The sequence below is a fragment of the Ceratotherium simum genome, chromosome 2 (genome assembly GCF_057802395.1).
Source record: "Ceratotherium simum simum isolate JZ-2026a chromosome 2, ASM5780239v1, whole genome shotgun sequence".
NCBI lineage: Eukaryota > Metazoa > Chordata > Mammalia > Perissodactyla > Rhinocerotidae > Ceratotherium > Ceratotherium simum.
Genome location: NC_141901.1, coordinates 84,920,133 through 84,943,320, shown reverse-complemented (window position 1 = coordinate 84,943,320; position 23,188 = coordinate 84,920,133). Strand labels below are relative to the sequence as shown.

At 40.1% G+C, this 23,188-nt stretch overlaps 1 protein-coding gene across 4 annotated transcripts in view; it reads left to right on the top strand.

Annotated features, from left to right (window-relative positions):
* Nucleotides 1–7,942: 7,942 nt before the first annotated feature.
* MIGA1 (mitoguardin 1) overlaps nt 7,943–23,188 on the top strand; it is a 91,368-nt gene continuing 76,122 nt past the window's right edge. The window contains exons 1-2 of one of the 4 annotated variants that reach the window (XM_014788286.2): nt 7,943–8,028; nt 14,407–14,523. In XM_014788286.2, coding sequence (XP_014643772.1) covers nt 14,425–14,523 — 99 coding nt within the window. In that variant the 5' untranslated portion in view covers nt 7,943–8,028; nt 14,407–14,424. Of the gene's footprint in view, nt 8,029–8,117; nt 8,339–14,406; nt 14,524–23,188 lie in introns of those variants that run through there. The other 3 variants (XM_087448632.1, XM_087448639.1, XM_004431521.3) reach the window with 3 other exon arrangements.

Sequence of the window (23,188 nt, the reverse complement as noted above, 5' to 3'; positions counted from 1 at the left end):
TCTCTGGGCATATCTGTAAGCCACTTGAAACACACCAGTGAGCTGAGGCATTCCAGATGAGATGCTCTTAGGCAAAAATGGGGATTTCTTGGCTCATGGAATCCAAGGAAAGGGAGCTAGAACGAGGGACTCAAACATTTCTGGGATTCCCTCATGATCTCCTCATCACTCATTTCTTGAATTTACTATATTACAGTTTTCTCCAAGAGCAGAGGTCCTAGTTTAAAAAATTCCAAATAATGGGTTTATTGTCTTCACCTGTGTTAAGTGCCTGCCCAGGAGCATTCATCCAGAGGATGAGGGTCGTGGCAGAACAGAGCAGCTCCCATGACAATTATGTTGATGAATGGAATGGAAGTTTCCAAGAGAGAAAATAGGGGGCCATGCCAAGCCAATATTATTAAAAAACTGATACTGGCTTAAAGGCTGAGTAAAAAGACTTTTGATGGGCCAGAGGAGGAAGGATTTTTTAGGCAGAGGGAACAGCATAGGCAAAGGCACAATATGTTAGAGACAATATGCTAAATTTGGGAACTAACAAGGGGTCACTATTTCTAGATGAGAGATTGAAGGCAGAAGGTCAGGGGACAGTCTAGACAGAGAAAGCAGATTATGGGTGATCTTGTCTGCTAAGTAAAGAGATCTATGAAGAACTTCAAAAAAGGAAGCAACATGACGAGATCTATATATTTGATTACTTGGGTAGCAGTGCCCGGCGTAGTCTGGAGGCAGACTATTGCAGAATCCAGACAAGGCAAGTTAAGGACCTAGCAGTGGAGATGGCTATGAGAGCTACTCAGGAGATAATATCAACAGATGTTCAACTGACTACATGAGCAATGGAACCTAGGAAGGTTCCTCTGTACAGATCCTCTTCATTCTTACTTGGATTATTTTGACAGCTCCCTAACGTGTTTTCCTGACTCTAGTCTCCGTCTCCTCTAATCCAACGCCATACTTCTGAACACAACTCTTTCTAAAACACAAATCTAATCAAGTAACTCTTCAGTGACTCCGTGTTGCCCCAGAGGTTTTTTTCTCAAGGGCCTAGGATGAGACACGCAAGTTGACTAGGTTGCGGTATCTAAGGACCTTGCACTTTCCTGAACCAGAGAGCACCTCTTCAAATTGTGTGCCCTAGGACCTGCTTGCCGCATCCTAGTTCCTCACAACCTTAGTTTGACCCAAATTTACTTCTCCTAATTTACCTTTTGTTACACCCAGTCAAACACCCTGTCCTCAAGCTATTCTAATCTACATCCCATTCTGCTAAAAGCCAAAACATTTGCTTGTGCCTCTCCCGTTTATTGCTGCTTTCCCTAATCCTCACCCTAACCCTAAGTATAGAATGCCCTTTTTCCCTTTGCCCTTTCTCTTTTTTTTTTTTAATTTTTATTTATTTATTTATTTATTTTTTTCCCCCAAAGCCCCAGTAGATAGCTGTATGTCATAGTTGCACAGCCTTCTAGTTGCTGTATGTGGGACGCGGCCTCAGCATGGCCGGAGAAGCAGTGCGTGCCTGGAATCTGAACCCGGGCCGCCAGCAGCGGAGCCCAAGCACTTAACCGCTAAAGCATGGGACCAGCCCTGCCCTTTCTCTTAAAAGTGAACTCCACTCATCCCTCAAAGGTCACCTTCTAGGTGAAGCCTTCACCACCTTTTCCAGGCTATTAGAGCACTTCCTTGTATTCTATGGTGTATTCTCTAGTGATATTATACTGCTGATAACAAGTTATACACTGTAATGTTATTATTATACACTGCAATAATTTGTTCACTTTTCCATCTCCTGAACCAAACTATGGGCAGGGAGTTTTCTTACTCATCCCTAGTATTTCCAGCATTCAGTACGGTACATGACACAATGGAGGAGATGGACAAATCAATAAATCTATTAAAAAAGATGAATGAATGTGAAAATATTAAAGAAATATATTTTCTAACTTGGGGAGATAGCAATTTTTTTATACTTTTCAAAATGTTCATCATTTAAAAAGACAGCAGATGTAGCTCTTTCATTTTATTAATTTTACTTGACTATCAGGGAAATGCAAATCAAAACTACAATGAGATATCACATGACTCCTGTCAGAATGGCTATAATTAACAAGACAGGAAACAACAAGTGTTGGAGAGGATGTGGAGAGAAGGGAACTCTCATACACTGCTGGTGGGAGTGCAAACTGGTGCAGCCACTATGGAAAACAGTATGGAGATTCCTCAAAAAATCAAGGATAGAACTACCATATGATCCAGCCATCCCACTGCTGGGTATTTACCCAAAGAACTTGAAAACACCAATTTGTAAAGGTACATGCACACATGTGTTCATTGCAGCGTTATTCACAATAGCCAAGACTTGGAAGCAACCTAAGTGCCCATCAAGGGACGAATGGATAAAGAAGCTGTGGTATATGTACACAATGGAATACTACTCAGCCATAAGAAATGATGAAATCCAGCCATTTGTGACATCATGGATGGACATTGAGGGTATAATGCAAAGTGAAATAAGTCAGAGGGAGAAGGTCAAATACCGTATGATTTCCTTCATTAAGTAGTAGATAATAACAACAATAAACAAACACATAGGGACAGAGATTGGATTGGTGGTTACCAGAGGGGAAGGGAGGAGGGAGGAGGGTGAAAGGGATAATTTGGTACATGTGTGTGGTGATGGGTTGTAATTAGTATTTGGGTGGTGAACGTGATGTAATCTATGCAGAAATAGAAGTACAATGATGTACACCTGAAATTTTTACAATGTTATAAACCAATGTTACTGCAATAAACAAAAAATTAAAAAAAAAAAAAAGAAGTAGTATATGGTTTTCTAGACTTTCGAAATATTACAAGATTTCCTTTTTTTTTTTTTTTTGTGAGGAAGATCAGCCCTGAGCTAACATCCGTGCTAATCCTCCTCTTTTTGCTGAGGAAGACCAGCTCTGAGCTAACATCTATTGCCAATCCTCCTCCTTTTTTTCCCCCAAAGCCCCAGTAGATAGTTGTATGTCATAGTTGCACATCCTTCTAGTTGCTGTATGTGGGACGCGGCCTCAGCATGGCTGGAGAAGTGGTGCGTCAGTGTGCGCCTGGGATCCGAACCCGGGCTGCCAGTAGCGGAGCATGCGCACTTAACCGCTAAGCCACGGGGTCCGCCCTGTTATAAGATTTCCAAACGTGCAAAATAGGAACTTTTGTTTCCATGTGGTTTAATTTTAATTTTATTGCTCTTTATGTTAAAGTGACTTTAGAATAAACTTATTTACCTAAACTCTTACTAGAAAAACATCTGTGTTGTCTATTTCTTTTATGTTTTGATGTAAATACCTCCCAATAGAGTGCATGCCTCCTATTGGAGCAGCACAGCATTTTGACAACTACTGAGGCAGTGCAGGGAGAGCATGTTCCAGATTATTCTCTGGCCTCAAATCTCTAGATTTTACCATTTTCATAATCTCTTTAAGCTTTGATTTTTTTGATCTAAGAAATGGTAATAATAGGGCTGGCCCCATGGTATAGCGGTTAAGTGCGCATGCTCTGCTGCTGGCAGCCCGGGTTCGGATCCCAGGCGCGCACCGAAGCACCGCTTGTCAGGCCATGCTGTGGCAGCATCCCATGTAAAGTGGAGGAAGATCGGCACGGATGTTAGCTCAGGGCCAGTCTTCCTCAGCAAAAAGAGGAAGATCAGCATGGATGTTAGCTGAGGGCTGATCTTCTTCACAAAAAAAAAAAAAAAGAAAGAAATGGCAATAACAATTTTGGGGGAGTAACAGCTTTGTTGAGATATAATTCACATAGTATACAATTCACACATTTAAAGTACATAATTCAATAGTTTTTACTATATTCATAGATTTGCACAACCAGCCCCACAATCCAGGTTTAAAACATTTCACCACCCCAAAAAGAAGTCCCATACCCTTCAGCAGTCACCTCCATTTCCCCCCAACCCTTCCAGCCCTAAGGTAACCACTAATCTACTTTCTATCTCTATAGATTTGCCTATTCTGGACATTTCATATAAATAGAATCATAAAATACCTAATCTTTTATGACCGGCTTCTTAGCATGTTCTTAAGTTTCACCCCTGTTGTAGCGTATATCAGTACTTCATTTCTTTTTTCTTTTTTTTTTTTTGTGAGGAAGATCAGCCCTGAGCTGACATCCATGCTAATCCTCCTCTTTTTGCTGAGGAAGACCAGCTCTGAGCTAATATCTATTGCCAATCCTCCTCCTTTTTTTTTTTCCCCCAAGCCCCAGTAGATAGTTGTATGTCATCATTGCACATCCTTCCAGTTGCTGTATGTGGGACGCGGCCTCAGCATGGCCGGAGAAGCAGTGCATTGGTGCTCGCCCGGGATCCGTGCCTGGGCCACCAGTAGTGGAGTGAGCGCACCCAACCGCTAAGCCACGGGGCGGGCCCGTACTTCATTTCTTTTTATGGCCAAATAATATTCCATTATATGGACATACCACATTTTATTTATCCATTTATCAGTTGATGGACATTTCGGTTTGTTTTTACTTTTTAGTATTATGAATAATGCTGCTAAGAACGTTTATGTAGAAGTTTTTACGTAGATGTATGTTCTCATTTCTTTTGGGTATTACCGAGGAGTGGAATTGCTGGGTCATATGGTAACTCTATGTTTAATATTTTGAGGAAATGAATCTGCAATATTTGGATGTGTATGGAATAGATGTTCTAAATTAGCATCTAGAACCATACTCTGAATTCTAGATGCCTTGGTTGGCTTAGTTCTGACTTGTGGAGGAGTCCTTGGGTGGTTGACAAGAACAAAGATACAACAGCCAGTATATACCCTATGGCATTGTGTAGATTTAATAGGAGGCCCTGAGTTATTGCTGGGGACTCTGCCAGGTTTTAGCAGTTAATGGAAAAGGTCATTGGATATATGAATTACCTAAAAGAATTCATCTACTTAGGTGATGTAATTGTTTTTAATTTCTCAAAGTGATAGACTTTGGTCAGGCTTAATGTTGTCACTTAATAAGTGCTGTTTCCACCAATAATTCATGAAGTACATTGGCCATATATTATCTCAGCTGCGAGTGATCCTAAATATCCCAAATACAATATCAGGTATACCCAATCAGTGCAATTAAATCTGACTATGGTGCCTCCTACATGTGGCCTACTCCTCAACACTGGCTCTTTTCTTATAGGGCCTTTTTGTGGGCTCCTCAATGACTGCCCCCCTTGCTGGGGACCTCTCACTGTTTCGTCTCCTAACATTGGAAAAAAAATGTGTGGCTAACCATTTAGATGGTCCACTTAGCTCCTGGTTTGAAGATACAACCTTTTAAGATAATTCAAGCCTGGCTCACTTCTGTGGCAATCCTATGGCCAACAGGAGAACTTCTCTTGCAAAATTGCAAGTACAGACTACTTGCACTGCAGTCCTCTTTGCACTTGCACTCTCTGCTCTGCCATCAAAGGCCTCTTTGGATAGTCTAGTCCCTTTAGATTTTTCCAGGTGCCATAAACTACAGGGCACAGAGGTCAAGTTGTCTGAGTTTCTTAAAGCTCCTTCACTTTGCTTGAGGTGGGGGTAGGATGGGATAAGCACTCTCCTCTCCCGACTTTTAAGGAAAGGGAAGGAAAATGCACAGCCCTCCAGAAAACTGTCTCCTAGGCATTTTCATTCTCCAATCTTCTTTGATCAATTCTGCTATATCATTCCCTGGAGGTATGTGAAGCCTGAGGGATTGCTAAATGGGCTTCGCATTCTCCTAGCATGCCCTGTGTGGATGATCTAGCATTCTTTTTTAGAACGCTCAGAGCACTTGGGATCTATTTTGCTCAGCTTTGGTGCTTCTGCCAAAAGACATGCAAAAGTCCCACTAAATATTTCTTATATCTTGGAAATATAAGCCAGGATTGTTCTAAGGTCTTAACCATTTTTTGGTATCATGGACCCCTTTGACATTCTGGTAAAGCCTATGGACCCCCCTCTCAAAGTAATGTTTCTATGTACATAAAACAAAATGTATAGGATTACAAGGGAAACCAATAATATAGAAATAGAGTTTTATCCTTGGATCCCATGGAGGTACAGTAACCCAAGTTAAAAACTTACATAAGATCTTGGCACTTTACAAATATTATCTTTTATCTTCCCAACATCCCAAGAAGGAAACTGAGACACAGTGAGGGTAAGTACCTTGCCTAAGAGCACACACCTAGTAAGCAGCGGAGAAAGGATTCAAACTCTGGCAGTCTGGCTCCACAGCATTGTTTCAATACTATGCATATAGGATCCCCCAAATTCATTAATGGTTGATGTGGCAAGCAACTCAGAATTTGGACAGTAGAAACAACTAGTATTACTCCACTCCCTGGTTTGGTGAGCATTACCTGATGGCTTTGGTTATCTGGCAGAGGGACAGACCCTTAGAATTAATCCAAGCCCCATTTTTTTTTTCCTGAGTCATGATAGCAGAAGATATCAAGTCCGAATACGAGAATGTGTCCACCTGCTGCTGCATCTATGTGAAATACCCTGTCCTATGGTTTAAGCCACTATTTGTTCGGTTTTCTTTTGCTTGTAGCTAACAGCATCCTAACTGATACACCCAATAATGACTAAGATTGAATATTCTGGCAACCCAGGAGAAAGGAGGCTTGGAGCAAATTGTATTGATTTAGAAAAACAAAACATGGCATTCCTTACTCTCCTGTTAAAGAGTAAAATCCATATCCAGAGTGCAATAATATCTCTCTCACAATGTTTATTGTGGAATTAAAGGAGATAATGTTCTTAGGAAAGTTGCTTTAAGTGGTAGTCATCATTATTACTGTTCTTCCCATTATGTGGAAGGTTTGGAAGTGCTGGGAAATAGGGAGGAGGCAGCAGAGGGGAGATGGAGGAATAAACAAAAATAGCCATACCAATTCCAGGTTCTTCAAGTGTCAAGAGCACATTTACTTTATAAGTGCAAAATATTTTCACATAGAATTCAGTCTGTGCATTTTTAGTTACTGTTCATCTAGTAACGTCACAGATTGGTATTGTCGTGCTCCCTATTTTTCATTTGACTAAATGGGAATTTTGAAAACTAACAGAAAGGATTGTACACTCTTGTTCCTTAGACAGGAATAGTAACATTTGCTCTCATGTTTTAGCTACCCTTACAAAATTATTTTGGCTTTTCACCACAAATATGCTCAGCAATTGGAGTTTTTTAAATCTGCAGTTCTGACGGAATGTTTCGCCTCAGAACCGCATAAACAGCATCTTGTTTTGTGGTTCTCCCCCTCTCCCCATTAGTTTACTAACGTATATTAGTATTTTATAATGTAGTTTACATGTAGTTTATAATGTGTATTACAAATTAGTATATTTTTGTGTATTAGACAGAAACTCAGAGCAGTGAATATCCTGCCTAACCCCTCAAAGTTGGCCATATTCAAGTATTTTTGGTAGCCTAACTCAGGGGGAAACGTGGAGAAAAGTTAGAGAGGAATAGAAATCAGTAATAACTTCATCGTCAATAGAGGGTTGGAATGTCTCTTAACATTCATTCGTTTAGGGGCTGAGGGTCTGTGGTAGAAGTTTTCAATCTGGGACCCATGGGTTGGTTTCGGGCGTCCTAATTTGTACATAGGTATTTTTCTTTTAACAGTGTACGAGCGTGTCTCTGTTCATTTTTCTGGAGGAAAGTCCCCATAGTTTTCACCAGATTCGCAGAATGGTCCTAGATCCTCCAAAGGTCACGAACCACGATACTAGTTCTTTACAGCATTGTAAAATGATGCAATATTCCCAACCCAGTTCTTACATCTGTCTAGCAAGGCCGGAGCCTCTACCCTAAACAAAAATGGCGTGAGCGGCTTCACATGTAGCCCCTCCGGCAGAAAGGCCAGAGGGCCCCCGCCACTTTCCCTCCACCTTCCCCTCCTGACCCCGGAAGGACTCCGCCCCCGAGGCCAGGCAGTCGCTCAGCGCCGGGCTGCGGCGGGGAAGCAGGCGGGAGCCGGCTGCACCTGGCTTGGAGCGCCAGGTACGCGGGGCAGGGGGCGGCCGGAGGGCCGGCGGGGCGGGGCGCGGGCCGGAGCGGCGGCCTAGGCCCTCTGGGCCCGGAGTGCGGGCCGGAGGGACGGGAAGCTGGAGGACTCCCCACGCCGGAGGGAGGCCCGCGAGGGGAGCGCTGAATCAGGGGAGCTTGTGACCGCTCAGAGCCAAAGCGAGGGTCCGGGAGGCCGGGCCGAGTGGGAGCCCCATTCTGGTCCTCTTGGTAAAGAGAAAGGAAGAGCGCAGAGAAGAGCACGGTGCGGGTGGGCGTCCTGCTGGAGGTGGGGGGTCCTGCTGAGGTAGGGCTCCTGCTGGAGGTGGGAGGGGGTCCTGCTGGAGGTAGGGAGGTCCTACTGGGGATGCGGGGGTCCTGCTTGGGGTGCGGTCGTCCTGCTGGAGGTGCAGGGCCCTGCTGGAGGTGCGGGGTCCTGCTGGAGGTGGAGGGCCCCGCTGGAGGTGGAGGGCCCTGTTGGAGGTGCGGGGTCCTGCTGGAGGTGGGGGGGTCCTGTTGGAGGTGCGGGGTCCCGCTGGAAGTGGAGCCGCCCTGCTGGAGGTGGGGGTCATGCTGGAGGTGGGGGGTCCCCGCTGGAGGTGGGGGGTCCTGCTAGAGGTGGGGGGGTCTTGTTGGAGGTGCGGCGTCCCGCTGGAGGTGAGGGGTCCCGCTGGAGTTGCGGGGTCCTGCTGGAGGTGGGAGGGGGTCCTACTGGGGGTGCCGGGTCCTGCTGGAGGTGCGGGGTCCCCGCTGGAGGTGGGTTCTGCTGGAGGTGGGCCAGCAGGTGTGGCCCAAGTTTCTGCTTGAATGCCGGTGGCTTAGCGGGGCGTGGTTTTTGGATGAGGACGATTAGGGTGTCTTGGAAGGTGCTTTCAGAGAATCTTTTAGCCTCGGGAGGATTGTGGCGTCGGAGCTCCTCTGTAAATAAAGTTGTTCAACGTTTATTTTTTGGAAGGAGAGCTCCAAAACGTCTTTCTCTTGCACAGACCTTTGTTATTATTGTTATTTTATCATTATTGCCACTAAGCATTTTTGCTGTGTTGAAAGTATCTTCTCAGAGTTCGGTTGTGTAGATTTATGCTTCACGTCAAATTTTTGGGGGTATTTCAGACTTTCATTGTTTCTTGGATTATAAAATCCCAGTTGTAGAATAGAATTTTAGAGTGTTTAAGAATCAAACTCTATGACACTTATTTTTAACTCTCCAGTGGTTAGAATGGAGAGAAGCGAGTAATATTACATAGTACAATATTTTTGGTGATATTTTAGACCTCCTCTACAAATATGAATAATTATGCAACTGGCTTCGTTTATTTTAATTAATACTTATGAAAGCAACTGAAACGATTAGTTTTTTTTTAAATTTTATTTATTTTTTTTCCCCCCAAAGCTCCAGTAGATAGTTGTATGTCACAGCTGCACATCCTTCTAGTTGCTGTATGTGGGACGCGGCCTCAGCATGGCCGGAGAAGCGGTGTGTCGGTGCGCGCCCGGGATCCGAACCCGGGCCACCAGCAGCGGAGCACACGCACTTAACCGCTAAGCCACGGGGCAAGCCCTGAAATGATTAGTTTTTTTTTTTTTTTTAATTTTTTGTTTATTGCAGTAACATTGGTTTATAACATTGTAAAAATTTCAGGTGTACATCATTGTACTTCTATTTCTGCATGGACTACATCATGTTCACCACCAAAATACTAATTACAACCCATCACCACACACATGTACCGAATTATCCCTTTCACCCTCCTCCCTCCCCCCTTCCCCTCTGGTAACCACCAATCCAATCTCTGTCCCTATGTATTTGTTTATTGTTGTTATTATCTACTACTTAATGAAGGAAATCATATGGTATTTGACCTTCTCCCTCTGACTTATTTCACTTTGCATTATACCCTCAATGTCCATCCATGTTGTCACAAATGGCTGGATTTCGTCGTTTCTTATGGCTGAGTAGTATTCCATTGTGTATATATACCACAGCTTCTTTATCCATTCGTCCCTTGATGGGCACTTAGGTTGCTTCCAAGTCTTGGCTATCGTGAATCAGGCTGCAATGAACACAGGGGTGCATGTACCTTTGCAAATTGGTGTTTTCAAGTTCTTTGGATAAATACCCAACAGTGGAATAGCTGGATCATATGGTAGTTCTATCGTTGATTTTTTGAGGAATCTCCATACTGTTTTCCATAGTGGCTGCACCAGTTTGCACTCCCACCAGCAGTGTATGAGAGTTCCCTTCTCTCCACATCCTCTCCAACACATGTTGTTTCCTGTCTTGTTAATTATAGCCATTCTGACGGGCGTGAGGTGATATCTCATTGTAGTTTTGATTTGCATTTCCCTGATAGTTAGTGATTTTGAACATCTTTTCATGTGTCTGTTGGCCATCTGTATATCTTCTTTGGAGAAATGTCTGTTCAGGTCTTTTGCCCATTTTTAATTGGGTTGTTAGTTTTTGTTGTTGAGATGCATGAGTTCTTTATATATTTTGGAGATTAAGCCCTTATCAGATGTATGGTTTGCAAATATCTTCTCCCAATTGTTAGGTTGTCTTTTCGTTTTGTTGATGGTTTCCTTTGCTGTGCAGAAGCTTTTTAGTTTGATGTAGTCCCATTTGTTTATTTTTTCTATTGTTTCTCTTGCCCGGTCAGATGTGGTGTTTAAAAAGATGTTGCTAAGACCGATGTCGAAGAGCGTACTGCCTATGTTTTCTTCTAGAACTTTCACAGTTTCAGGTCTTACATTCAAGTCTTTAATCCATTTGGAGTTAATTTTTGTGTATGGTGTAAGGTAAGGATCTACTTTCATTTTTTTGCATATGGCTATCCAGTTTTCCCAACACCATTTGTTGAAGAGACTTTCTTTTCCCCATTGTATGTTCTTGGCTCCTTTGTCAAAGATTAGCTGTCCATAGATGTGTGGGTTTATTTCTGGGCTTTCGATTCTATTCCATTGATCTGTGTGTCTGTTTTTGTGCCAGTACCATGCTGTTTTGGTTACTATAGCTTTGTAGTATATTTTGAAATCAGGGAGTGTGATACCTCCAGCTTTGTTCTTTTTTCTCAGGATTCCTTTAGCTATTCGGGGTCTTTTGTTGTTCCATATAAATTTTAGGATTCTTTGTTCTATTTCTGTGAAAAATGTTGTTGGAACCTTGATAGGGATTGCATTGAATCTATAGATGGCTTTAGGAAGTATGGACATCTTAACTATGTTAATTCTTCCAATCTAAGAGCACGGACTATCTTTCCATTTCTTTGTGTCGTCTTCAATTTCTTTCAGAAATGTTTTATAGTTTTCGGTGTACAGATCTTTCACCTCTTTGGTTAAGTTTATTCCTAGGTATTTTATTCTTTTTGTTGCAATTGTAAATGGGATGGTATTCTTAATTTCTCTTTCTGCTACTTCGTTGTTAGTGTACAGAAATGCAACTGATTTTTGTATGTTGATTTTGTATCCTGCAACTTTACCGTATTCGTTTATTACTTCTAAAAGTTTTCTGGTGGATTCTTTAGGGTTTTCTATATATAAAATCATGTCATCTGCAAATAGTGACAGTTTCACTTCTTCCTTTCCAATTTGGATCCCTTTTATTTCTTTCTCTTGCCTGATTGCTCTGGCTAGGACTTCCAATTCTATGTTAAATAGGAGTGGTGACAGTGGGCATCCTTGTCTGGTTCCTGTTCTTAGAGGGATAGCTTTCAGTTTTTCACCATTGAGGATGATATTAGCTGTGGGTTTCTCATATATGGTCTTTATTATGTTGAGGTACTTTCCTTCTATACCCATTTTATTCAGAGTTTTTATCATAAATGGATGCTGGATCTTGTCAAATGCTTTCTCTGCATCTATTGAGATGATCATGTGATTTTTGTTCTTCATTTTATTAATGTGGTGTATTACGTTGATTGATTTGCGAATGTTAAACCATCCCTGCATACCTGGAATAAATCCCACTTGATCATGGTGTATAATCTTTTTAACGTATTGTTGTATGTGATTTGCTAGTATTTTGTTGAGGATTTTCGCATCGATGTTCATCAGTGATATTGGCCTGTAATTTTCTTTTTTTGTGTTGTCCTTGTCTGGTTTTGGTATCAGGGTAATGTCAGCTTCGTAGAATGAGTTAGGGAGCTTCCCCCCCTCCTCAATTTTTTGGAAGAGTTTGAGAAGGATAGGTATTAAGTCTTCTTTGAATGTTTGGTAGAATTGAAATGATTAGTTTTTAAAAGTTAATTATTAATGATTGTTTGGAATCACTTCCTCAGTGATTTTATAATTTTATTTATTTATTTTTCCCCCAAAGCCCCAGTAGATAGTTGCATGTCATAGTTGCACATCCTTCTAGTTGCTGTATGTGGGATGCGGCCTCAGCATGGCCAGCAAAGCGGTGTGTGGGTGCGCGCCCGGGATCCGAACCCCGGCCGCCAGCAGGGGATGTGCACACACTTAGCCGCTAAGCCACGGGGCTGGCCCACTTCCTCAGTGATTTTAAATGAAAGAGAATGAGGTAGGTAGAAGGCAAAAATGGAGATTTGTCACAATTCTTTTAAGAAAACCCCTGCAGCAAATTGAAGTGCTTGTTTTATTTTCTTTCTCCTCTGCTTAAAAATTTAGAACCCTCTGTTACGGAGAAAATCAGTTTGGGTGAGTTACACTCAGTATTTTTTTTTTTTTAAATGCAGTATGCAGTATAGATGGCTTAATGATCCAGAATCTAATTACTAAAAATGTTTCTCAAGTTGTCAATTTTGGGAGAGGATAAATGTGCTTTTTTTTTCCTTTTTTAGTGTAGCATTTTTAAAAAGTAATACATGTAGTCACTTAAAAAAAGAAAGACTTGAAAAGTAGTAGGTCACTGCCCAACCTCCCAACATGCCAAGTCTCATTCCCCAGAGGACCATTTTTCACTTGTTTAACTGTTTCTTCATGGTTTCCTTTGTATTTCTCAATAATATGTCTATATCACAATTTGTTGGTTGGAATAAAAATACTTCAATTAGAACTAATTATGCTGAGCCTAAAAATTGTAATTAGAATATGGGCGAGGGGGAATTAAGTTTACACTTTGTGTCACCAGTAGGGAATAAGGTTAAGTGTCAGTAGCAGTAACCCACCCTAAGAAGTAGTACTGTGTTTGATTTGAAAGGAAACTACTCCTTAATCAGTGGTTTTGATACTTGTCTGAAGAAAAAGGGGAGTGTTAACAGAAGGAGGTAGTCTGCTGGAGGTTAGAAGAAGGGAGCAGAGAGATACATGCAGAAATGAGGGACTTAAAGTATAGCAAATAAACTTTTATAGAGGGATTGTTGGTAATTTTTATTTTCTGTTTGGTAATGTTTACAGCACTATCCAAGGAAAAGAATATTAAATTTGGTAGGCATCAACATTCTAGTTACTGGAAAGCCTACTCTCTTGTGCATCAGAGACAGTTCTCAGGCTTTCTCTTGGCCTGGATGAAATGTTCCTCAGGACTCGTTAATTTTGTGCTCACCAGGCAGCCTTTTTTCCTTATTAATTCAGCTCCCTACAATCTTTTGTTTCAGAGGGGGTATGTTTTGATAGCATATATAAGTGTTCTTTCATTAAATAGTGTATTTTTTTAATAATAAATGAATAAATTTGTAAACTATACATCAGTACTATGTGAATTTGTTTAGTGTGTGTCCACCTGGGTACACTGATAAAATTGAGTTTCTGGCTCTGTAAAGGATTGACCCAGACCCTGAACCATTATGTTTCTGTCAACGTTCTGCTGCCTTTAAAGGGCCTCTCTGAGTGACAGCTGCCTCCTCTGTAGACATCTGACTTTTCTTTCTTTGGTTTCAATAAAAATAGGCATTAAAACACTAGCAGAATGTCATAGCATGTATGTGGCGTTTCTTTGAAGATCTTTAAAATGGGACAGTAAGAGAATAAACCCATGAGTTCTGAAGTTCAGTGAACTCTGAGGTTCCTTTCCAGCCCCGGAAGGCATGATTCCAATCAGAATCCTTTCAGGATGCTGTTATTTGAAGGAAATAAGGGGGAAGAAATAGATTTTAAATTATTATCTAAAAGTTGAAATGTTTATTTAACCAGAAAAGAGAGAATATAGAACTTGCAATTTTCTAAAGAAAATTTACTACCTGAATTCGAAGTTTAAATCTAACTAATTTTCTCTTTTGCTGCTTTGGTGATTTTGATAAACTTTTAGCACAAATAAACTTGGCTCAGAATGTTATTTTCAGGTAAGTGTAGTATCATGAATAATTAACTGCAAAAAAAGAAAAAATAAGCTGATAGAGTTAAATTTTCAATTTGTATCTTTCATTTGGTAGAGTAACCAAAAATCTTTGTGGCTGATATGTTTTTATGTTTCCTTTAATGAAGATTTCTAGAAGAGGAGTCATGTCAGAAGAAACAGTAAGCAAATCACAGTTTTCCTTGAAGACAGCAGCGCTAAGAGTGTTTGATCTTCCTCTGTCTTGGTACTATTCTCTCTCCCAGGTAAAAAAAAAAATGAAACAAACATGAAGTTAAATAATAAGTTTATTGCTGAAAGTATATTTTGTTTACAATATTTAAATTTCAGTTGAGGTTTTAAATGGTTCAGTCACAATATTTGTTAAAGTAATTTAAAACTTACTTGGGGGGCTGGTCTGGTGGCGTAGTGGTTAAGTTTGCACGCTCTGCTTCGGTGGCATGGAGTTCATGGGTTCAGATCCTGGGCGTGGACCTACACATTGCTCATCAAGCCATGCTGTGGCAGCATCCCACATATAAAGTAGAGGAAGATTGGCACAGATGTTAGCTCAGGGACAATCTTCCTCAAGCAAAAAAAAAAACTTGGTTAATATTTATTTCGTGGGGTTTTTTTTGTGTTATCATATAACTCTTTTTTGTGTGTGTGTGTGATGAAGATTAGCCCTGAGCTACTATCTGTTGCCAGTCCTCCTCTTTTTGCTGAGGAAGATAGGCCCTGGGCTAACATCTGTGCCCATCTTCCTCTACCTTATATGTGGGAAACCTGCCACAGCATGGCTTGATAAGTGGTGTGTAGGTTCGCGCCCGGGATTTGAACCTGTGAACCCTGGGCTGCCGAAGTGGAGTGCATGAACTTAACCACTATGCCACTGGGCCGGCCCCCTATCATATACATAATTCTTAAAGGAGATTGCATTGCTTTAAAAAAATCTTCCTGGGGCCGACCCAGTGGCGTAGCAGTTAAGTCCACACACTCCGCTTCTGTGGCCCAGAGTTCACAGGTTCGGATCCCGGGTGCGCACCGATGCACTGCATGTCAAGCACTGCTGTGGCAGCGTCCCATATAAAGTGGAGGAAGATGGGCACGGATCTTAGCCTAGGGCCAATCTTTCTCAGCAAAAAGAGGAGGATTGGCATCGGATGTTAGCTCAGGGCTAATCTTCCTCACACACAGACACAAAAAACTTCCTATCTTAAGTGAATTTATACAGTCCATTTCAGTTATTTTCAGTGAATTATGTTATTCAAATAGATCTATCTGTTCTCACTATTACAATCCTTTTTTTTTTGTAATTTTATTTATTTATTTTTTTCCCCCCAAAGCCCCAGTAGATAGTTGTATGTCACAGCTGCACATCCTTCTAGTTGCTGTATGTGGGACGCGGCCTCAGCATGGCCAGAGAAGCAGTGCGTCGGTGCGCGCCCGGGATCCGAACCCGGGCCGCCAGCAGCGGAGCGTGCACACTTAACTGCTAAGTCACCGGGCCAGCCCCTCACTATTACAATTCTTTATTTATTTGATTTTCTTCCCCCAAAGCCCCAGTAGATAGTTGTATGTCATAGTTGCACAGCCTTCTAGTTGCTGTATGTGGGACGCGGCCTCATCGTGGCTGGAGAAGCGTGGGTCGGTGCACGCCCGGGATCTGAACCCGGGTCGCCAGCAGCGGAGCGCGCGCACTTAACCACTAAGCCACGGGGCCGGCCCTACAATTCTTTAATTTTATTTTATTGTGGTAAAATATACATAACATAAAATTTACCATTTTAACCATTTTTAAATGTGCAGTTCAGTAGCATTAGGTACATTCACGTTGTGGAACCAATTTCCAGAACTGTTTTCATCTTGCAAAACTGAAGCTCTACAGCTATTAAACAGCAATTCTCCATTCTTCCTCCTACTAGCCCCTGGCAGCCACCATTCTACTTTCTGTCTCTATGAATTTGACTAGTCTGGGTACCTCATAAGTGGAATTATACAGTATGTCTTTTTGTGACTGGCTTTTTTTGACTTAGCATAATGTCCTCGAGGTTCATCCATTTTGTAGCATGTGTCAGAATTTCCTTCTTTTTCCAGGTTGAATAACATTCGATTGTATGTGTATACCACATTTTGTTCATCCATTCGTCCATCACTGGAGACTTGGGTTGCTTCTGCCTTTTGGCTATTATGAATATAGTGCTGCTATGATCACGGCTGTACAAATATCTATTCGAGTTCCTGCTTTCAGTTCCTTTAGGTATATACCTAGAAGTGAAATTGCTGGGTCATATGGTAATTCTATTTTTAATTTTTTCAGAAACTGTCATACTGGTTTCCATAGTGGCTGCACCATTTTTTATTTCTACTAGCAGTGCACAAGGGTTCCAATTTCTCCACATCTTCGCCAACACTTATTTTCTATTTTTTCAATAGTAGCTACCCTAATGGGTGTGAATTGGTATCTCATTGTGGTTTTGATTTGCATTTCCCGAGTCATTAGTGCTGTTGAGCATCTTTTCGTGTACTTATTATCCATTTGTATATTTTCTATGGGAACAGTCCTTTTATTTTTAATATTTGCTTCTAATGCAATTTGCACTCCATTGTACTAAATAAAAAGATATGTATGGAACGTAGCATTTAGTTCACTAAACTTACGCTTGATTTCATCAAATCCGAGAATCATTTTTCACATTTCAACATTTCTAAAACCTGCTTATATCTTAAAATAAATAGTATCTTAGATTGATTAAATATAGTGTAATTTTACATAGCTAGAAAAGAGTGTTGCACAGATAAGATGTATGAGAATAACAGTAATTACTACTTAGTGTTCACTATGTTTAAGACATTATTTAGGTCCTTTATACATGTAATGTCTCTGATTCTCAAAATAACCCTGGGATTTGGATATCATCTCCATTTTACACATCTGGAGGCTTCAAGAGCTGAATTAACTTGTCTAAAATTGCACATATTATGGGATTTGAACGTGCACCTCTTTGATCCTGAAACTTGTTTTCTCTCTTTTTGTTTCTTTTCCTTTTTCAGGATTACATGCTTAAAAGAAAATTTGAAAAATATGGAAAAGAATTAAAGAGAAAATAAAAATTGCCAACAATCCCTTATAAAAGCTTATTTGCTATACTTTAGGTCTCTTATTTCTGCATATATCTCTGTCCCCCAATCCCCACTTCACACCCCCAGTGCCCTGTGTCTTCCCTTTCAAGATGATAAAGTTGTATATTTTGAGCATTTTCTCTGTCATTAGAAATGCTTTATGAGGGCCGGCCCCGTGGCTTAGCGGTTAAGTGTGCGCGCTCCGCTGCTGGTGGCCCAGGTTCAGTTCGGGAAAAAATAAATAAATAAATAAAATTAAAAAAAAAAGCTTTATGAATATTGATGTACTATAGTTTATTGAATATTTCTCTATTTTTGTGTTGTTTGAATAGTTCATTATTTATATATAAATCTTGGCCCATTTTTTGTGTGTGTGTGTGAGGAAGATCAGCTCTGAGCTAATCCATGCTAATCCTCCTCTTTTTGCTGAGGAAGACTGGCTCTGAGCTAACATCTATTGCCAATCCTCCTCCTTTTTTTTTTCCCCAAAGCCTCAGTAGATAGTTGTATGTCATAGTTGCACATCCTTCTAATTGCTGTATGTGGGATGCGGCCTCAGCATGGCTGGAGAAGCGGTGCGTTGGTGCACACCCGGGATCTGAACCCAGGCTTCTGGTAGCGGAGCGTGCGCACTTTACCGCTAAGCCATGGGGCCAGCCCAATCTTGGTCCAATTTTTAGATTTTTGTTAAGGTAGATTCCTAGAGATGAAAATACTGAGTCTAAGTATTTGGTATTCTTTTATTTGTTTATGTTATCATACTATTTGGATGACATTTTAAAAAACTTGCAACAGGACATAGCAACACCAACTATGTGTAAAGCACTGTGCTAGACATTTTATATCAGGTACATTTACAAACTCATTTAATCCTTACAATGATCCTAAAGTAATATTATTCCTTAAAATTTATTATTTGAATAGCTAATACATTTACTTGGTTCAAAAATCAAAACCACACACACATGCAAACGCATATACATACACGGAGATGTTTTACTCTCAGTCCCCATCCACTCCCTGCAGGTAACCATTTGGATTGCTTGAATATCTTTCAGAATTTCTTTATTCAAATATCAGCAAAAGCAATTATATGTTCTTATTTTCTCCTTTTATAGAAGGTAGTGTACTACCTATGTTCTTGCTTTTTTGTACTTAAAATATTTCCTGGAGATCTTTCCATATTAACATATGTAGATATTTTTCTTTTTTTAAAAAGCAACAATTATGTTTATTTGCATGTGCCAGAAAATATCTCACGTGCATTGCTATAAAAAACCATCTTATCACTTTAGTGTGGAATTCTTTAAAATTTAAGAAACTGGCTAAGTCGGCTTTGGAAATGGAATGTGTTGAACGGATAGATGCCACAAATGGCAAGATTTTAGATCTTTTCTTTTTTTATTCCTGCAGCTTCATTTGAGTTATTTCTGGTCTTGTACCACTACAAACAATGCTATAGTGAATATGTTCGATATACCTCAATTCATACAGGTACAGGTATAGGAAAATTTTTAAACTTTCTGGGTCAAAGAGTAAATGTATTTGAATTTTGATAGATATTGTTAAATTGCCCTCCATAGAAATAGTATTGTTTTATACTCCCCAATTTTGGGATTTTTGCCAATCTGATAAGTGAGAATGGTATTCCACCATACTTTTTTTTTTTTTAAAGATTTTATTTATTCATTTTTTCCCCCCAAAGCCCCAGCAGATAGTTGTATGTCATAGGTTCACATCCTTCTAATTGCTGTACGTGGGACTCGGCCTCATGCTGGACGGAGAAGTGGTGCCTTGGGGCGCGCCCGGGATCCGAACCCGGGCCGCCAGCATCAGAGCGCGCGCACTTAACCGCTAAGCCACGGAGCCGGCCCCCCACCATACTTTTAATTTTTATTTCTCTCTTATATGTTAGGTTGAGTATCTTTTTATAGATTTAAGAGCAATTTGTATTGTCTGAATATTTTGAAGGTTTTTTTTTACATTTCTAAATTGCTTTTCAGATTAGCCATACCAACCCACAATCTCACCAGTAGTATTTGACAATGCCTGTTTTTTCACAGTTTAGAAATCAGAGTGTTATTTTTTTAAAACTTTATTAGCATTGTATATTTCTTCTTTTATGAATTATTTTTGTATCCTTTGCCCATGCTGATTCTACTATACCACCAGTTTTTCAATCCTAGGAATAATTTTCTGAGGCCAGAACTATTGTTCAACTTGTACTGTGGAATATTTTTAAAAATAATATAAAGAGGGCCGGCCCCATGGCTTAGTGGTTGGGTGCGTGCGCTCCGCTGCTGGTGGCCCGGGTTCGGATCCCAGGTGCGCACTGACGCACCGCTTCTCCAGCCATGCTGCGGCCGTGTCCCACATACAGCAACTAGAAGGATGTGCAAGTATGACATACAACTATCTACTGGGGCTTTGGGGGAAAAATAAATAAATAAAACTATAAAAAAAAAAAAATTAAAAAAAAAATAATATAAAGAGTCATTGCAGGTAAACTTAAGGATACATCCTCTACTCTCAGTCATAGTACTTAGTATCCAAAACTCATTCCATGCTGTGGAATGCACTAAGCTGGGTCAGCAAACTGCAGGCTATGGGCCAAATCAAGGCCACCACCTGTTTTAGTAAGTAAAGTTTATTGGAACACAGTCAAGCTCATTTGTTAATGTATTATCTGTGACTGCTTTTGCATACAACAGCAGAGTTAAGTGGTTGCAATAAAGACCATATGTTCCCCAAAGCCTAAAATATTTACTGCCCGGCCTTTACCAAAAAAGTTTGTTGACCCCTGTACTAAGAGAGCAGGCTATCGTTTGAATAGCATCAAAGGACCAAAAAGGGACTAGGGAAAAGCTCGGAGTTCTTGTTTGGACAGTTCTGTAGCTTTAGAATTGGATTGACTTTATGAAAAAAAGACATATATGAGATTTTTTGTTCATTGGTTCAGCCTCCAAAAATTGGCAATCCATGTTAAGATCCAGTTCAGTTATATAGTTAATTGCATAGTGAGATATGTCATCAGTGTGGCTAACGTAATTTCAACAGATGATGTACAGCATGCATGGATTCAAACCCATCTTCTGGGATGCATTTTGATTCATGTTTCACCACTGTGGAATTGTGTGATCTTTGGCAAGCTACTTAACCTCTTGAAAACCAATTTTTATCATCTATAAAAAGGATGAAAAGCATAGTGTCTGGCACAGAGTAAAGATGAATGAGTACTCCAATAAATGTTAACTCCTATTTTATTTCACTGTGTCATTTATCTAAGGAATAATATATTTTCCAAGTATTTTTTCTTTCATTTAATGAATTCATACTCTAAACAAATACTTAAGTCTCTTCATTTGCTTCCGTGGGTTTCTTAAGGATTACTCTGCTATTTTACTATGTATCGTGTTAATACAAGCAGATTCTGTTTTCAGTTGGAAACCACAACAAGAAGTGGTAAGTAGTTTAGTTGATTCTCCAAATTCAGAATGCTAAAGAGAGAAAGACTAAGAATTAACTAAGCGCCTAAAAATAAAAATCTGTCTAAATGCAGTGTAGTATCCTGAATTGGTTCTGGAATAGAAAAAGAACATTAGTGGAAAAAGTGGTAAAAGCAGAATAAAGTCTAGTTTAGTTAATAATATTGTACTAACGTTAATTACTTAGTTTTCACAAGAGTATTATGGTTATATATAAGATGTTAATTTCAGAGAAAACCTAAGTGATATGGGAACTTTATCTTTGCAACTTTCTTTTTTTTTTTATTTTCTTTTTATTTTTTGTGAGGAAGATTAGCCCTGAGCTAACATCCCTGCTAATCCTCCTCTTTTTGCTGAGGAAGACTGGCTCTGAGCTAATATCTATTGCCAATCCTCCTCCTTTTCTTTCCCCCAAAGCCCCGGTAGATAGTTGTATGTCATAGTTGCACATCCTTCTAGTTGCTGTATGTGGGACGTGACCTCAGCATGGCTGGAGAAGCGGTGCTTGGGTGCGCGCCCAGGATCCAAACCCGGTGGCCCAGGTTCGGATCCCGGGAGTGCACCAACTCACCGCTTGTCGGGCCGTGCTGTGGCGGCGTCCCATATAAAGTGAGGAGGATGGGCACAGATGTTAGCCCAGGGCCAGTCTTCCTCAGCAAAAGAAGGAGGATTCGCATGGATGTTAGCTCAGGGCTGATCTTCCTCACAAAAAAAAAAAATGAAAAAACAAAAAACCTTGTGTTGTCTAGATTACTTATGATAAACATTTTTCCCTGGGAAATTTGCCTTATTTTTGTCATGGAAAAAGGTTTCTTTTTTCATGAGATTAGGACTGTAAACTTTATTGGGTCTTTTATGTAAAAATAATAACATGTAACAGAACTTGGATCTTAATAAAAGTGAATTGATTAATATATTTGGATTCATATTAGTAAAGCACATTATATGTCTGACGGAGTAGTTTTAATTTTTTATTTATGTCTCCTAATAGTTTTCTAACTTTAGTGCCCTTGGGTATAGTAGAACTGACAATTTAAGCTAAGTGGTCACTTAGCTGTGACTGGGCCTGTGTGAATAAATTATTTTCTTTAGTGGAGGAATTAATTTTGTTATCTTACATTTACTCATGCAGTAAATACTAATCTTTACATTTAATCTAAGAAGAATTTTTTTTTGATAATAGGGTCATGACATTTTATAAAATTTAAAGGAAAGTAAGGTGTTCTTAATAATAGTGCCATTTTTAGAATTTATTTTATTATTGGATCTTTAGCATCCAAATTCAAGGAACTGTTGTGTTTTTTTCCCCCAAATCTCATTTGGTTGCTATGAACAGTGGAGAGGGAAAAATGGAGAAATGGAAAGAAATAAAAATTTGGTAATGCCTGTAATAGAGACATTATTGAAGAGAATAATCCTTATAGTTCGTGAAGGAAAAAATCTGAGGCAGTACTGGAATGTTCCAATTTTTCATGATAGTTTTGGAGGAATTTAAATGGACTTGGAAGAAATGTAGAATAAGAATAGTTTTAAATTTTTTGTTAGATCACAGTCACCGAGGCCAAATGCTAATGGCAAGTGGAAGTAAATCATTTCTGGTATACCAGAAAATGAGCAATGCTTTTGGATTCATGTGTAGAACCAAGATGTTATTTTATTTATTTATTTATTTTTTGTGAGGAGGACTAGCCCTGAGCTAACATCTGATGCCAATCCTCCCCTTTTTCTTGAGGAAGATTGGCCCTGAGCTAACATCCATGCCCATCTTCCTCTACTTTATATGGGACGCCACCAGAGCATGGCTTAACATGCGGTGCATCACTGTGCACCCGGGATCCGAACCTGCGAACCCCGGGCCGCTGCAGCAGAGTACACGCACTTAACCTCTTGCGCCACCGGGCTGGCCCAAGATGTTATTTTTTTTAAAACAGCTCTATTGAGGTATAATTGACACACATTAAACTGTACATATTTAAAGTATACAATTTGAGTTTTGATGTATGTTTGTATATACCCATGAAATCCTTGCCATAATGATAGGGTAATTGGGTAATGAACATATCCATGATCTTCAGAAGTTTCTCATCCTCCTTTGTAATCTCTCACTTTGCACCTCCCTGTCTGTCTTCCCGCCCCTACTTTTCCTCAGGCAAACTGATCTGATTTTTGTGAGTATAGATTAGTTAGAATTTTCTAAAATTTTATATAAGTGGTATCATACAATATAAATGGAATTATACAATACATATTTCTTTTGTCTGGCTTTTTTCACTCAGCCTAATTATTTTGAAATATATACATGTTGTTGTGTGTTTCAATTCTT